This window comes from Prunus persica, chromosome G8 (assembly GCF_000346465.2).
Source record: "Prunus persica cultivar Lovell chromosome G8, Prunus_persica_NCBIv2, whole genome shotgun sequence".
Lineage (NCBI taxonomy): Eukaryota > Viridiplantae > Streptophyta > Magnoliopsida > Rosales > Rosaceae > Prunus > Prunus persica.
In genome coordinates this window covers 18,806,668-18,819,711 of record NC_034016.1, presented here as the reverse complement: position 1 = coordinate 18,819,711, position 13,044 = coordinate 18,806,668, and the positions used below count along the sequence as shown (strand labels likewise).

At 37.9% G+C, this 13,044-nt stretch overlaps 4 protein-coding genes across 4 annotated transcripts; 2 read left to right on the top strand and 2 right to left on the bottom strand.

The window, feature by feature from the left end:
• Window positions 29–3,529, top strand: LOC18767495 (cyclin-C1-2). The gene is made up of 9 exons (XM_007201331.2): window positions 29–149; window positions 257–363; window positions 1,051–1,090; window positions 1,180–1,224; window positions 1,863–1,981; window positions 2,080–2,194; window positions 2,556–2,606; window positions 2,909–3,056; window positions 3,231–3,529. The coding sequence occupies exons 1-9, from the start codon at window positions 118–120 to the stop codon at window positions 3,333–3,335; spliced, it is 762 nt and encodes a 253-aa protein (XP_007201393.1). The 5' UTR covers window positions 29–117; the 3' UTR covers window positions 3,336–3,529.
• LOC109950768 (SKI/DACH domain-containing protein 1-like) lies at window positions 3,398–4,342 on the bottom strand. Its single transcript, XM_020570855.1, has 3 exons — window positions 4,056–4,342; window positions 3,808–3,953; window positions 3,398–3,689 (listed from the first exon to the last, which is right to left on the bottom strand). Exons 1-3 carry the CDS (start codon window positions 4,292–4,294, stop codon window positions 3,655–3,657), a joined length of 420 nt encoding a protein of 139 aa, XP_020426444.1. The 5' UTR covers window positions 4,295–4,342; the 3' UTR covers window positions 3,398–3,654.
• LOC18767934 (GTP cyclohydrolase 1) lies at window positions 5,977–9,453 on the top strand. The gene is made up of 2 exons (XM_007200944.2): window positions 5,977–6,981; window positions 7,862–9,453. Exons 1-2 carry the CDS (start codon window positions 6,768–6,770, stop codon window positions 9,049–9,051), a joined length of 1,404 nt encoding a protein of 467 aa, XP_007201006.1. The 5' UTR covers window positions 5,977–6,767; the 3' UTR covers window positions 9,052–9,453.
• LOC18766403 lies at window positions 9,649–12,817 on the bottom strand. The gene is made up of 9 exons (XM_007199721.2): window positions 12,609–12,817; window positions 12,455–12,515; window positions 12,033–12,254; window positions 11,768–11,949; window positions 11,486–11,660; window positions 11,182–11,393; window positions 10,922–11,047; window positions 10,744–10,835; window positions 9,649–10,325 (listed from the first exon to the last, which is right to left on the bottom strand). The coding sequence occupies exons 1-9, from the start codon at window positions 12,640–12,642 to the stop codon at window positions 9,810–9,812; spliced, it is 1,620 nt and encodes a 539-aa protein (XP_007199783.1). The 5' UTR covers window positions 12,643–12,817; the 3' UTR covers window positions 9,649–9,809.

Below are 13,044 nucleotides of genomic sequence, written 5' to 3'. Positions count from 1 at the left end.
TCAATCTAAAAACGTTCCACAAGGTCCAATTTCTACATGCCCGGTAAACAGAATCTGAAGCGAGGAAGTAATTGACGGTTGGGGGAACTCAGACACTTTGAATCTCCCAGGAAAGAAATGGCTGCCAATTTCTGGACGTCGTCCCACTAGTATGTATTTCAAAACCCAATATTGTTTTCCATGTTTCTGATTTTTTTTTTTTTTTTGGTGTTTTGCTTTTCCTTGTTTCTGATTATGGGTTGTTTGTTTTACGCAGCAAACAGCTTTTCGACCAGGAAGATGTGGATGTGGTCTTCCCACTTGATAAAGAGAAAGGCATCACTCTTGAAGACTTCAAGCTCATAAAGATGCATATGGCCAGCTGTATTTTCTCTCTCTCTCCCTTCTCTTGTTGGCTTTGGTTTCGTATTATGTTTCTGTTTTGATTGCCATGAATTTGGTTTTTGTTTTACTTGTTATAGGATTTTAAATGAGTTTTGTAATATGGGTTTTTGTTATTTTTTTGATATCTGTGCTTGATGTTGAACTGTTACATTTGGATTGAACTTCCTTCATTTCAATTGAGCTTCTTATGCCCCCATTTAAGAAGTTGACTAGAGATGAAAAACATTATAAGTTTTGACAGGATCCCAATATCAAGAATGCCTAAACGAGGAAATGAAATCTACCTTTGGGATCTTTTTAACCGGATTGAAACTATAGAAAAAACTAATAGTGCTTCTATCACGTGGTTGTGTGTGTTGGTGTTCTGTAGATATTCATTTCCCTTAGAAGTTGTCATATGGAGCTTTGGATTTTTACCATCTTACAAAGTTCTTATGTTTTTTGGTATTTATTTGTTGAAGTGATGCTATTTGTGATGAATATCCTTCAAATGTATACCATATTACTCTTTTTTTATGTAATCCGACTTTCTGGAATAGAGCTTCTGATACAAAGATTAATGTATGTTGTTCACATGCGCAAGCATGGTACTGCTTATCACTTATGTTTTGTATATGTTTACTATAAATTAATTGTTTTTTTTTTTCCTTTTTTCCTTTCTTTCAGATATATCAAAATTGGCACAACATGTAAAAGTGAGGCAAAGGTCGAGCTGATTACTTCATCTACTTGAAGTGTAGGAAATTCTTAATTCACTTCTGCCTATTTATCTGATCTCTTATTTACTGGTTTCAGGGTTGTAGCTACTGCAGTTACATATATGAGACGAGTGTACACCAGGTATCTTAACTAATTATCCAATAGTGGGAGAAAAATGCTCAGTCACTAGCCATAAGTTCATGGTTCCTTCCTTATTTGAATGTATGGGTTGTTCTCTTGTGGAAGTTCTGAGAGTGTTGTTAACCCCTAAATCCTGCATTTCATGTTTGAGTCCGTATCTGTTAAGTTTCTCTCATTTGTTTAGCTAAGCCAGATTTTTATGCCTCTTAACTGATTTTGTCACTGAGGTTCATTTTGACGACGACAGAATAAATAACTAACAAGCTAGGCATATCCTCAAATCAAGACCCAATCATGATTGCACATGTCCATTGCTTGTTTGTGTCTTCATGTTTACATTTGCACCCTGCTTATTAATGACGTGCTGTTAAGATGTGTATTCAAACAGTCCTTAATCATATAGTTAATTCTTATTCCCCAAAACAAGTTCAGTGTAATATGCTGTTCATTCTCACTTGTATGCTGGTTACATTGTTCTCATCTGTTGTGATGTTCACAACTCTATTTTGTCCCAGTTCATTATACAGCTATTGTTGAATTCCTTTCTCTGGGCCTGGGGTTTGGCTATCTATCATTGCAGGACTTCAAAGTCTAGATGTGATTTCTCTTTCCAAGCATAATTCTATTTATTGCTTCAGGAAGAGTATGTCTGAGTATGATCCACGTCTTGTAGCTCCAACCTGCTTGTACCTGGCATCAAAAGCAGAAGAAAGCACAGTGCAAGCTAAACTTCTCGTATTTTACATCAGAAAAATATGTAAGTACTTGTTACTGAAAATAATAGATTACTTCTCCAACTTTTATTATGATTTACTTAATGTGAAGCCCTCACAATTTACCACTTTTCTGTTACAGATTCTGATGAGAAGTATAGATACGAGATCAAAGACATACTGGAAATGGAAATGAAGATTCTAGAAGCTCTCAACTATTATTTAGTTGTATATCATCCTTATCGTTCATTGTCTCAGTAAGTATTCTGTAGAGATAAATCCTTGTTTATCTGCTTATTTCCCACCTTATTTGAGCTCTACAGTTGTGCTTTATTTTGTTTCCCTCCATTGTTACTCGTAAATCTTTCAATTCCTGCAGATCATGAGTGGTTGGCACCATTGTATTTCAGCAAATATGTATACAGTCCAATTTAGTGTTATAGTTTTTAGCATACTAATAGAAGTCCAACTTTAAGTTTGCACCGAAAACTGTTATGTGTGATTCTGGTGATGCCATTAATGTTCTTCTTATCTAGCTCACTCTCTCTATGTTGATAGGAAACTATCCTCTCTTCACTAAGAAGATTCTTAAAAGCATTTCACTCCATTTCTTTCCAGGTTGCTTCAAGATGCAAGCTTAAACGATATAAGTATGACTCAGTTAACTTGGTAAGAGCCCAATCTCCGGAGTGGTTTATTTTCTGAAGGTGTGATACATATCTGCATGCGTATCTAGCTGCTATTTATTTATACATATCTTTAGGGCTCTACTTCTTGTGAAGGGTTTTCATGCAAAGATGCTTCCAAAATGAATGCAAGACTTGGGTGGAGCTGATAAAAGATGTTCTGTTTTTCTGTGTTTTCTGTATAAGCTTGAATTGCGTTTTGGATGAGTGAATTTTTGTATGTAGACATTCTGACCGTTTTTACACTTTAGACATAAGGTAACCTTGACATGTTGATATACACAGGGGAGTAGTAAATGACACATACAAGATGGATCTTGCACTCGTACATCCTCCACACCTGATTGCTTTAGCTTGCATATACATTGCGAGCGTACTTAGAGAGAAAGATACCACAGCATGGTTTGAAGAGCTCCGTGTGGACATGAATGTGGTAAGTCTTTCGGATGTTTCTACATCTTTTCATTATTTTCTGTCTACATATTTCATGTTCTGTGTGAGGCGTGACCCTAATTTGGCACATCAGTTGACTGAAGATATTAGATTAATTATGAGGCGTTCTTTCTATTCATACCCTGGGAATTAATTACGATGCATATTCTGGCAGGTGAAAAACATATCAATGGAGATATTAGATTTCTATGAAAACCACCGAATGATCCCGGAAGAGAGGTTTAATGCTGCTCTCAACAAGCTAGCCTTCAAACCCTAGATGGCCAGGCAAGCCTTCGTGCAAGAAGATTGTAAAGCTTACTGAGAAACCAATTGAATTAAATGAAGAAAAATGGCCATTGTGCTCGCAGCATTGTAACTATCAATGTATCTTTACATGTACTTGTAGATTTTCAAGAAGTGGAGTATATCAAATCTATCATTTCCATACCTCAATAAACATTTTGAGACGCATGGGATTTTCCGTGGCTTCATTGGTACACTCTTTTCAAACAAAATTACTTAGCAACGACAAAACCAGAAACAGAGACTCAAAACCACAAAGACAAAATATGATTTCATATCACTCTTGATTTTGCTTAGCCTTTTCTCTTCTTCTTCGCCTGCTGCTTCTCTGTAATTACACCAAATTCAAATCATACTATAAAAGTCAGTATCTTTGAAATAGAAAAGAAAAAAAAGGAGCGAGAAATGGGTGAAGGGTAGAGAGACTAAGAACACTCAGTGCCTACCTAGTCTCCTCTTAGCTTCAGATTTAGCAAAGAACTCCTTCCACTCATCTGTTAAGACGAAAACTGGGTCATCATCCTCTTCCTCTTCCTCTTCAAACCCAACAACATCACCAATTTCACCATGCTTCTGCTGCTCCTGCAATGCTCTGTTACCAAGAACCAACTAAAATGATGAGAAACCAATACAGATGAAGTTGAAAACTTGAAATGGGTTTAGGGTAGAATCGTAATTGTACGCTTCGTCGTACCCAGAAGTCTCTGCAATCGAATGGGTTTGAAAAGGAATAGCAGCAGCAGCAGCAGAGTGTTCTGGATTTTGAGGAAAAGGCGCAAAATTGGTGTGTACGTGGCAATTGAAGAGGGTGCGATTGTTCTGGTGATGAAGATGGTGGTGGTGGTGATGGTGAGGGCAGAGGAACAAGGGATGGTGGTGGGGATGGTGAAGTAAGCACGGTCTCCATGGCCTGCATCCATGTGGAGGATCCATGGGTTCTTGGAAGAGTGAGACTGTGAGATCAATGATGGGCAGGGCAGCTGCTAGAAATCAAATTTCAAGATCCGAAGACCCGAACTAGATAATGGGTTGAAAGAATGGGCTGGCCAATGGGTAGGGCCAATTTGGCCCAACTCAATATTTTTCTTTAACTTAATGAACAATGGGCTACTATTTATCAATGAAGGAGAATGGGTTGATAGATGAGAGCATAAACATGAAACGGATTTGAAGAAGTAGGTGTGGTGAGAGGTTCAATTCAATCTTTTAATGTTGAGGTGAGGAGTTTCTTTATCGGATAATTATTTAGGGGAGTAATTATAGAATATTACGGTAGTATGATTATGTAGTACATCTTGTATATGTGTTATGATATGGGCGGACGACATGATTTATTTTCTCCCATTTTTGAAAATAATATCAATAAATACACTTATATTATAACAAATATATAAGATGTACTACGTGACCGTACTACTGTATTATTCTATAATTACTCCTATTAAGGCCATCTTCAAGTGAATTCTATATCCTCAAATATAATCCAAAATTCCCAAAACACATCTTCAAGAGTGGGCTACACAAAGGGCTACAAAAAAAAAAAGGAGGGCTACATAAGGGGCCAATTCCGAAAATGAGTACCACATGTGGCCCTTTGGCTAGCCTAGGCTAAATAATTGGATGAGGCCCAATTAGTGACGTAAGTTAGTTTTTTTTAATTTAAAAAAATTTGAAAGAATTCTAAAAAATTAAAATTTTTATATAAATACCTACCTCGTTCTTACATAACTTATGACAACATCTTCATCATTGTACATATTATCCTTCCTCAATTTCATCATTTTACATAATTTTTCACAATATCTTCATTCTTTTACAAACTATCCTTCATTTTTTTTTTTCATTTAAATTAATTTTTAAGTTGTTTTTAGAACAAGGAAAAATATAATCCGACATGTGGATGTAAAAAATTATATTCCATATTTTTCTGAAAAAAATGTATTTTAAAATAGGATATAAATAGTAGTTTAAATAAATTAATTAATAAATTTACATCATATACTAAAAATTATTAAAATATTAAATTTAGCCCTTTATTGTTAAAGACAGTTAAAATGTAGCCTGACATTATTCCTTATAAAATTATTTTTTAAAAGGCTAAAATATAACCCTCCCCACTTGAAGATGGCCTAAGGGCACTCTTCATTATAATTCATCATCATAGCCTCATTGAGATTACCAAGTTACTTTAAATACATCCATGATTCTTTATTTCTATGAAATACAACTTCCATGATTCTTATATTTTCTATGGTAGTATAAAATTTATGTCAACGATATTGAAACCCTTGATCTAGTTTAATCCCCTAACTCGTTTCCTGGCACCCCTAACGATATTGAAACTCTTGAACCAATCCAAACTTTATTATGCCACAAATAACATTAGATCCATTGGAACAAAGAGATATACTATTTTGGAATAAAGTTAATATACATGACTTTTTGTAGAACCTCTAAGCACCACTGGCTAATAAGATAGAATATACACGGCACTGCTCTCCTTAGATCCTCTAGCAAAAAGTTCATATGCAATGATTTTCGTAAAACCCTCGACGACCACTAAGATTTGATGATAGAATAGAATAAATAAACTTTATACACAAAGATCCATTGACCATAAAGGAAACCCACCAAACCAGAGTACAGATCCAAGATATGCGGTGGGTGAGAGCTCTTAATTTCTTCGTTTTGGTGGGTTGGTGGAACGTAAACGTACCGCTCTACACCAATCCCATATACCATTTGGTAATTTCTGGCTTGGTGTTTCTGACTTGAAGCGTCAAATGTTCTGATCATTTTTTTTTGTCTATATATTGATTCATATGACACGAGAACAGAGCAGACATAGCAGAGAGAGAGGGAGAGAGATAACGAAATAAAAAAGAGGAAAGAACCGTGTGGTTAGTTGTCAGCGACCCAGGTCCTCCGGTCCCGTACAAAAAAACACAGCCCCAAAAGCCCAATCCACAGCCTCCCCCCTTCATGTGGGCAATTGGGTCCCACATTCCGATTAGAGACGAAGATCCACACATTCAAACGTCGAACTGGCAACCCTACGTTTCATTCTCACATCCCCTTAAGGCCTTAGCCTCCTCCTCCTCATCTCTTTATAGCTCTACTTTGTTAACTGAATAGTTTGATCATCTGGGTACCTCGGGATTATTGGTTTTGCGAGGATCCTATCGTTTGGTCATCTGGGTAGCTTTGATTTTTAGTTTTCTTATTGATTCATTACTGGTTTTGGGGAAAGATTTGATTTTTATTTCCTGTGACCCATCTTTCTTCTGTTAAAGTGGGCACCTTTGGTTTTGATTGATTTGGTGATTTGAATTGCCGTGTCTTTGGGTGTTTGAAATCTGTAACTTGATTTGCGATCTGGGTCGGTGCTGGTTTTTGTGGTCTGTCAATGGGCGCTTTGGATGAGGGACATTTCTGCTCGGAACTTGAGAATGGAGTGAAATTGGGTTGCATCGAGCTGAGTTTTGAGGAAGAACCTGAAACCATAGCTATTGAAGATGCTGTGAAAGTTCTCATGCAGGGTCTGGGAGAGGATGTTAACAGAGAAGGTTTGAAGAAGACGCCTCTTCGCGTTGCCAAGGCCCTTCGGGAAGGAACAAGGGGTAACTATTTTCTCAGCCTTGTTCAGTTATAGTTTGTTACTATTTGAAATTTGGGAAGCTTGCTACTTCAGTTCCTAGAGTTTGTTTTCTTTCCTGTTGTGTTAATAACATGGTGGGGGCATTGTTCTAAATCATTCTTTCATTGCATATTTGATTTGGACAGCCTTTTCGTTCGTTATTCTAATAGCTACCAATTATTGAGGCTTGAGTAGTTCGTTAGCTGTTAGGATTTGATTCAAGTTTGTCAGCACTTTAATACACTGTGTAATATTATAAAATTTCCGTGTTAATCCCAAACTAATGGCATTCTGTTTGCGTGTGTGCGTATGAAAAAATGTTTGTTGTCTTAGATGGTGACAGTAGTGTATACTTTCAAAATTTGCTTGGCAAGTCTACAGGATCATGGTACGAAAATGTTTGTTTTGCAATCCTCGTGGGCCTATATTGGTAAAAATTCCTTTCATGTTCTCTCTTTCAAGCTGCTGACATTGCACCCATGGATGACGTTGCTGGATTAACCATTCGTGGACATTTTTAGCAGTGATACAAAATACCTTCCTGTCACGAACCTGCCTCCTTATTGTCCTCAAAGACTCTTGACCTTTCAGATGTACATGATTCTTTCCTTTTTTTTTTTCTTTTTTTTTTTGTAATTTCTTTTATCCTTGTTTTCCTTCCCAAACTAACGGGTCAGAACCATCTCATAGAGATCAAAGCATGGAGCGTGTTTATGTTGGTGGTGCTGATTTATTTATGCAGCATAGATCATGTTTCCTGATTCAATCAAGTATTTTTATGTGGGTGGTGCTGATTCCTCTTAAAGTATTCACCTGAAAATAAAGATATGCATACTGATTTTAAACCCTCAATTCTTTTCCAGGTTACAGACAAAAGGCTAAGGACATTGTGCAAGGTGCTTTATTTCCTGAATCTGGTCTCGACAATACAGTTGGTCATGCTGGAGGAGCTGGTGGACTCGTGGTTGTTAGAGATCTTGACCTCTTCTCGTATTGTGAATCTTGTATGCTACCATTCCAGGTTAAATGTCATGTGGGTTATGTCCCTTCTGGTCAACGGGTTGTAGGCTTAAGCAAGCTCTCTCGAGTAGCTGATGTGTTTGCAAAACGCCTCCAAGAGCCTCAGCACCTAGCAGACGAAATGTGTTCAGCTTTGCAGCATGGCATCAAGCCAGCAGGTGTTGCAGTTGTACTCCAATGTTTACACATCCATTTCCCAAAAGTAGAATCAGCCTTTCTTGACTCGGACCACCAAGGATGGGTAGAGTTACTGGTTAGTTCAGGCTCAGGAGTTTTTGAGAATGAAAATGCCAATCTTTGGGCAGATTTTTTGAATCTTCTGAGATTCAGAGGCATAAATGTCGAGAAAAATCGCATGAGAGACTCAAGCGATCAACACTGGTGTCCATCTCGATTCCCCTCAGGTGCTATTGCTGCCTCCAAGATTGAATCAGTTAATCAGGGTATGGTCACTGCAGTAGCTTCAATTCTTAGGTCGTTAGGTGAAGACCCATTAAGGAAGGAGCTTGTAGGAACACCTGCTCGTTTCGTGAAGTGGTTGATGAACTTCCAAACTACTAATTTAGATATGAAGCTGAATGGCTTTGTTTCTGACAGGGTGGATCCTCTAAAGCTCAATGGAGATGGCTGCAAGGAAAAGAAAATCCACTCTGAGCTGAACTTGTCATTCTGGTCGCAGTGTGAGCATCATCTACTTCCCTTCTATGGTGTTGTGCATATAGGATATTTGTGCACTGAAGGATTCAATCCCATTGCGAAATCTCTTTTACAATCGATTGTATGTTTCTACGGTTACAAGCTCCAAGTACAAGAAAGACTCACCCGGCAGATAGCAGAGACTGCATCATCACTGTTAGGTGGAGATGTGATTGTGGTTGTGGAGGCTAATCACACTTGTATGATCTCGAGAGGCATCGAGAAGTTTGGAAGTAGTACAGCGACAATTGCTGTACTGGGTCGATTTTCGACTGACCCTGCTGCAAGGGCTAAGTTTTTGCAGAGCATTCCAAACACTGCCGTTTCAGGACGATGATCCGAGTTCATCCATCTATTAAATGTCTATTTCTTTCGTAGTCATTTCTTTGCATTGGATTTGCTGTTAAGCATGGTGCCAGCATGACAGCGATAAGTCGAAGATCAAAGATCATCCTTTGGCCAATCTGGGTCTTGCCCATTTTTGTGATGGTGCTGTTGAAGTTTCAGTTGAAGGTCCAGACTGTCTGGTAACACAGGATTCTAAAGTTTTGTATTTTTATCATCCATTGTCTGTAGCATAAGCCCTTGCAAGATTCCAAGGCGCGTCTTTGTTTTAAAGATTATATACTTTCTCATGTATTTTTGTTTTTTTTTTTGAATACGAAGGATATTCAATACGAATAATACGTTTGATTGTTTATTACATTGATTCTGTTTGTTTATCAATTTCTTTTACACTGATTTGTTTTGCTTACAGGCTGTGGGATTAATTGTGATCAGGAAAGGGAAGGCTCTGGCTTTTATTCACTAAGATTAGGTTAAAGGGCGTTTTGTGGAAGTTGTGGGCATGCAAATATCGGATAACATGGAAAAAAAATGTACTTCCAAGGTAAAAAGGTTTTCTGTACAGAATCCAAAATCAGTAAAATAGAAGAAAACAAAAGAAAGGAGAGATTGCTTGAGGTGAAAGAGATTCACATGCATATACAAAACAATATAAACATTAGCATTTAGCCACATATATACATTCCAACCGGTAACCACGTGAGTTTAGACTCTATAAGAGTGAATCATAAGAGATGAAAACAAACCAACTTAGTCGCCTAACCACAAGTGTCGGATTTTACTCCAATCTATCCAAACATCACGGTCTAACCACAAATGTCGGATTTCACTCCAATCTATCCAAACATCAGGTTCTGTCCTATGTTCCTGAAGTTCTGCTTGGGGCGTAGGGCCATGGCCAGGTTTTTCCCTGCTTTTCTGAGCTTTTGTCCTAATGTTGTGAAGTTCTGCTTTGGGCAAGGGGCCATGGTATATATGCTCTTCGGACGAAGGGTCATGCTGAATATGTGCTATGGGGGAAGGGGGAGGAGGGCCATGCTGAATATGTACTTCAGGCAAAGGGCCATGCTGAACATGCGCTTGGGGAGAAGAACCATGGCCCTGCTGAAGATTCATTTGAGGCGAAGGGCAATGCCGAATGTCCTCTGGGGACGAAGGGAAAGGGCCTTGCTGAATACACGCTTGATAATTCATACACCATATATTGATGGCAATTCCAAGGATTACTAACAGGAGCATACCTGATAACAGTGACATAGTAGGAACCTGCATGTAATTGATAAAAATCAGCAAACCTACAAAGCTATTTAAAATACTTGGACAATAGCATAGCAAACAGACGGGCCAATTCGGCTGAACAGTTCTTTTCTGGTAGGGGGTTGAACAAATTTATTATTGAACGATGCATGAATTTGAGGGATCATTTAGAGCCATGCTGAGATACGAGATTTGGTAAATGTGCATATTAGAAAATATTTAGGCTCCAAAAGCTGACTGTTGCATGTTAATCAGGAAGTTCTAGCATTGATTGTGATTTGTAAATAAAAAATGAAATTTCAAAGTGGTACATAGTTGAAGTTATCACATTCATGCCACTCAGTATATGTCATCCTTTAGCTCAAAAAGTTTAAGGAAAAAGAAAAAGAAAGCAAAAGAATATATATCACTGCTTGTAAAAAAATACCTTTCTTTTATGGGGAAGATTTTTCTCAGCACGCTCAAGCGAATAGCGTAACATGTCAACTATTGCCAACTCAGTTACCGGATCACTGCTTTCTGCTAGCACAAAGAGTTAAATTTAGTTCTGTATAATTAATTAGCATGAAGACCATACCGGAGAGGGTGATAACTTTAATGGTTACCTGGGATGTCAAAAACTTGAGTTGCAGGCGGAATACCCAGTAGTTCTCCCAAATGGACACGAACACGAGCACGTTGAACAGGTGAAAGTAGATCACCATGCGTGACAACAACTAGGGGTTTATCATCTGGAAACAAAATGGAGATGCAGAGACTAAACACCTTAAAATTTTCAAGTTTCCACCACTTCCCTTCCCTCTTACCCTATAAAATCGAATCAATGAAATATTAAAGAAAAGATTGAGTCATTAAAATTCGATACCTTTAAATGCCAGGTATGGGCAGTTGAAAGCTGAAGCAATCATTTGGGTGTATCGAGTCTCTGCATCTTCATCACTTTCTATCGCTTTCAGAACTGAAAGGCCATTAACAACAAATATGACAAAATTAACCTTCCTGATCTCACTGGACAGATAACCATCATCACGAGCTTTGCACATCATCATGGTCCTCAAACTTTGGCTGTCTGAATCCCTGAGAGTCCATTGAGATAAATTGACGTGAATGAAAGTAGACAAATTCCTAAACCCAAAATGAGAGGGATGTGATGAATTAGAAATTCAGACCTGATAACAAGCTCCCCTTGACGAACACCATTTTTCATCCAATGCTGCAGTATTTTTATGTTTTCATGTGAATCATCACACAAACTACGGGTATCATAGAGGCAGAAAGAAGTGGAACATCTCGGTATCATATATTCCTGGAGGAAAAAGGTTCCATCTCCAACAGATGAATTATCTGGCACAAGATAACAATATACATGAAGCTGTAGAACACAAATAACTTAAGTTCACCCCATAATACAGCAAATTAGCATATTTTATTATTCACAACTGCAGCCATACATGATACTTGGGCTCTTTCTGACGCAGACTTGTCATCTTCAAACACCTTTGATATTCTATTTACAAGACTACTCTTTCCAGATCCTTTTGGACCAACCAATAAAACAGTTGTCGTCTTTGGCACATCATAGTCCCTCAATTTCACAGCACCAACACTTTCAATCCATGCACCAGGAGTGTAGCTGTAAAATTCAAGAGGACACATCACTTCAAGCAACCATACTACCATTCTTGCCATCACATAAATATTAACTTGAATTAATACCTCAATACTTTAATCTTGGCTTCTTCCAAACCTTTGCCCCGAATCCGCAGTCCGTCATTACTCAGCAAAATTTCTCTATAAACACTTTCCCTCCGCTTTTGTTTGACTTCAAAATCCAAAGAAGCCGAAGAAAATCGAGAATCCACACTGTCAAGTTCTCCAAGCACCGACCCATTTAGTGTACCTTCTGCAGCATCCTTGACATTCATGCTCAAATCATTTCTGCTCCATTGAAAACCAGAACCACTTTAAAGTTTCAAACTTTCTCAAACAGCATAAAAATTTTCAACAAAACTTGCGTTTTTGTGATTCAATGCTACAAATAAGAAACTGAAACATGGGTTCTAGCAATATCGGCACAAGGCACATAATCCAGAACCAAATTTGATCATAAACTGAATGGAATTTATGAGATGAGCTACCTGAGAAGTGGAGATGAGAGCTGAGAAGAATCTTGCTCCAGCGAAAAGTCTTCCCCTGTATCTGCATATTGAACCCACTCAGCGACATCGCATGTAAAAACGCCACCTTCAAAAACTTTGCGTTAAGAGAAAAATGGGTGATCAGAGAGTTTACCACTGCCAGGAGGAGTTGTTATATCGCCACCCATGTCAGCTCGCTTTGCAATTGCAGCCTTCACACCGTGAGAGAGAGAGAGAGAGAGAGCAAGAAGTAGATTAATGGTTTTTTTTCTTCTTCTTTTTTTGGTCAAAAAATAGAATAATGCTTAGGAAGGATTGATAGTTAAGAAACCAGGTTGACGGAGACGGCGTGCAAGCCACGCTAGCTGCTGCCATATGTCATGGTATTTGGATGCCGATTGGGTACAAGCTAAATATAATAATTTCTTTTCTTTCAGAATTAATATTTGTCAAGGAAATTATTATTATTAATTTTGAAAAACTAAAAGGAATCACAAAGAAAATCCTCCAATATCGTATCAAGAAAACATATTGCTGCTTCTTTGTTTAAAATCTTCTGGGGAAGTGAGGAATGGGAAAGAACCCATCTT

Coding starts and splice junctions, on each gene's coding strand:
- LOC18767934 (XM_007200944.2), top strand. CDS start 6,768: ATGGGCGCTTTGGATGAGGGACATTTCTGCTCGGAACTTGAGAATGGA. Junction 6,982..7,861: donor CCTTCGGGAAGGAACAAGGG/GTAACTATTTTC, acceptor ATTCTTTTCCAG/GTTACAGACAAAAGGCTAAG.
- LOC18767495 (XM_007201331.2), top strand. CDS start 118: ATGGCTGCCAATTTCTGGACGTCGTCCCACTA. Junction 150..256: donor TTCTGGACGTCGTCCCACTA/GTATGTATTTCA, acceptor TGTTTTACGCAG/CAAACAGCTTTTCGACCAGG. Junction 1,225..1,862: donor ATGAGACGAGTGTACACCAG/GTATCTTAACTA, acceptor TTATTGCTTCAG/GAAGAGTATGTCTGAGTATG.
- LOC18766403 (XM_007199721.2), bottom strand. CDS start 12,642: ATGGGTGGCGATATAACAACTCCTCCTGGCAGTG. Junction 12,516..12,608: donor AACAACTCCTCCTGGCAGTG/GTAAACTCTCTG, acceptor TTCAATATGCAG/ATACAGGGGAAGACTTTTCG. Junction 11,661..11,767: donor AGAAAGAGCCCAAGTATCAT/GTATGGCTGCAG, acceptor ATCTTGTGCCAG/ATAATTCATCTGTTGGAGAT.
- LOC109950768 (XM_020570855.1), bottom strand. CDS start 4,294: ATGGATCCTCCACATGGATGCAGGCCATGGAGACCGTGCTTACTTCAC. Junction 3,954..4,055: donor TCGATTGCAGAGACTTCTGG/GTACGACGAAGC, acceptor TCTTGGTAACAG/AGCATTGCAGGAGCAGCAGA. Junction 3,690..3,807: donor TGAAGCTAAGAGGAGACTAG/GTAGGCACTGAG, acceptor GTGTAATTACAG/AGAAGCAGCAGGCGAAGAAG.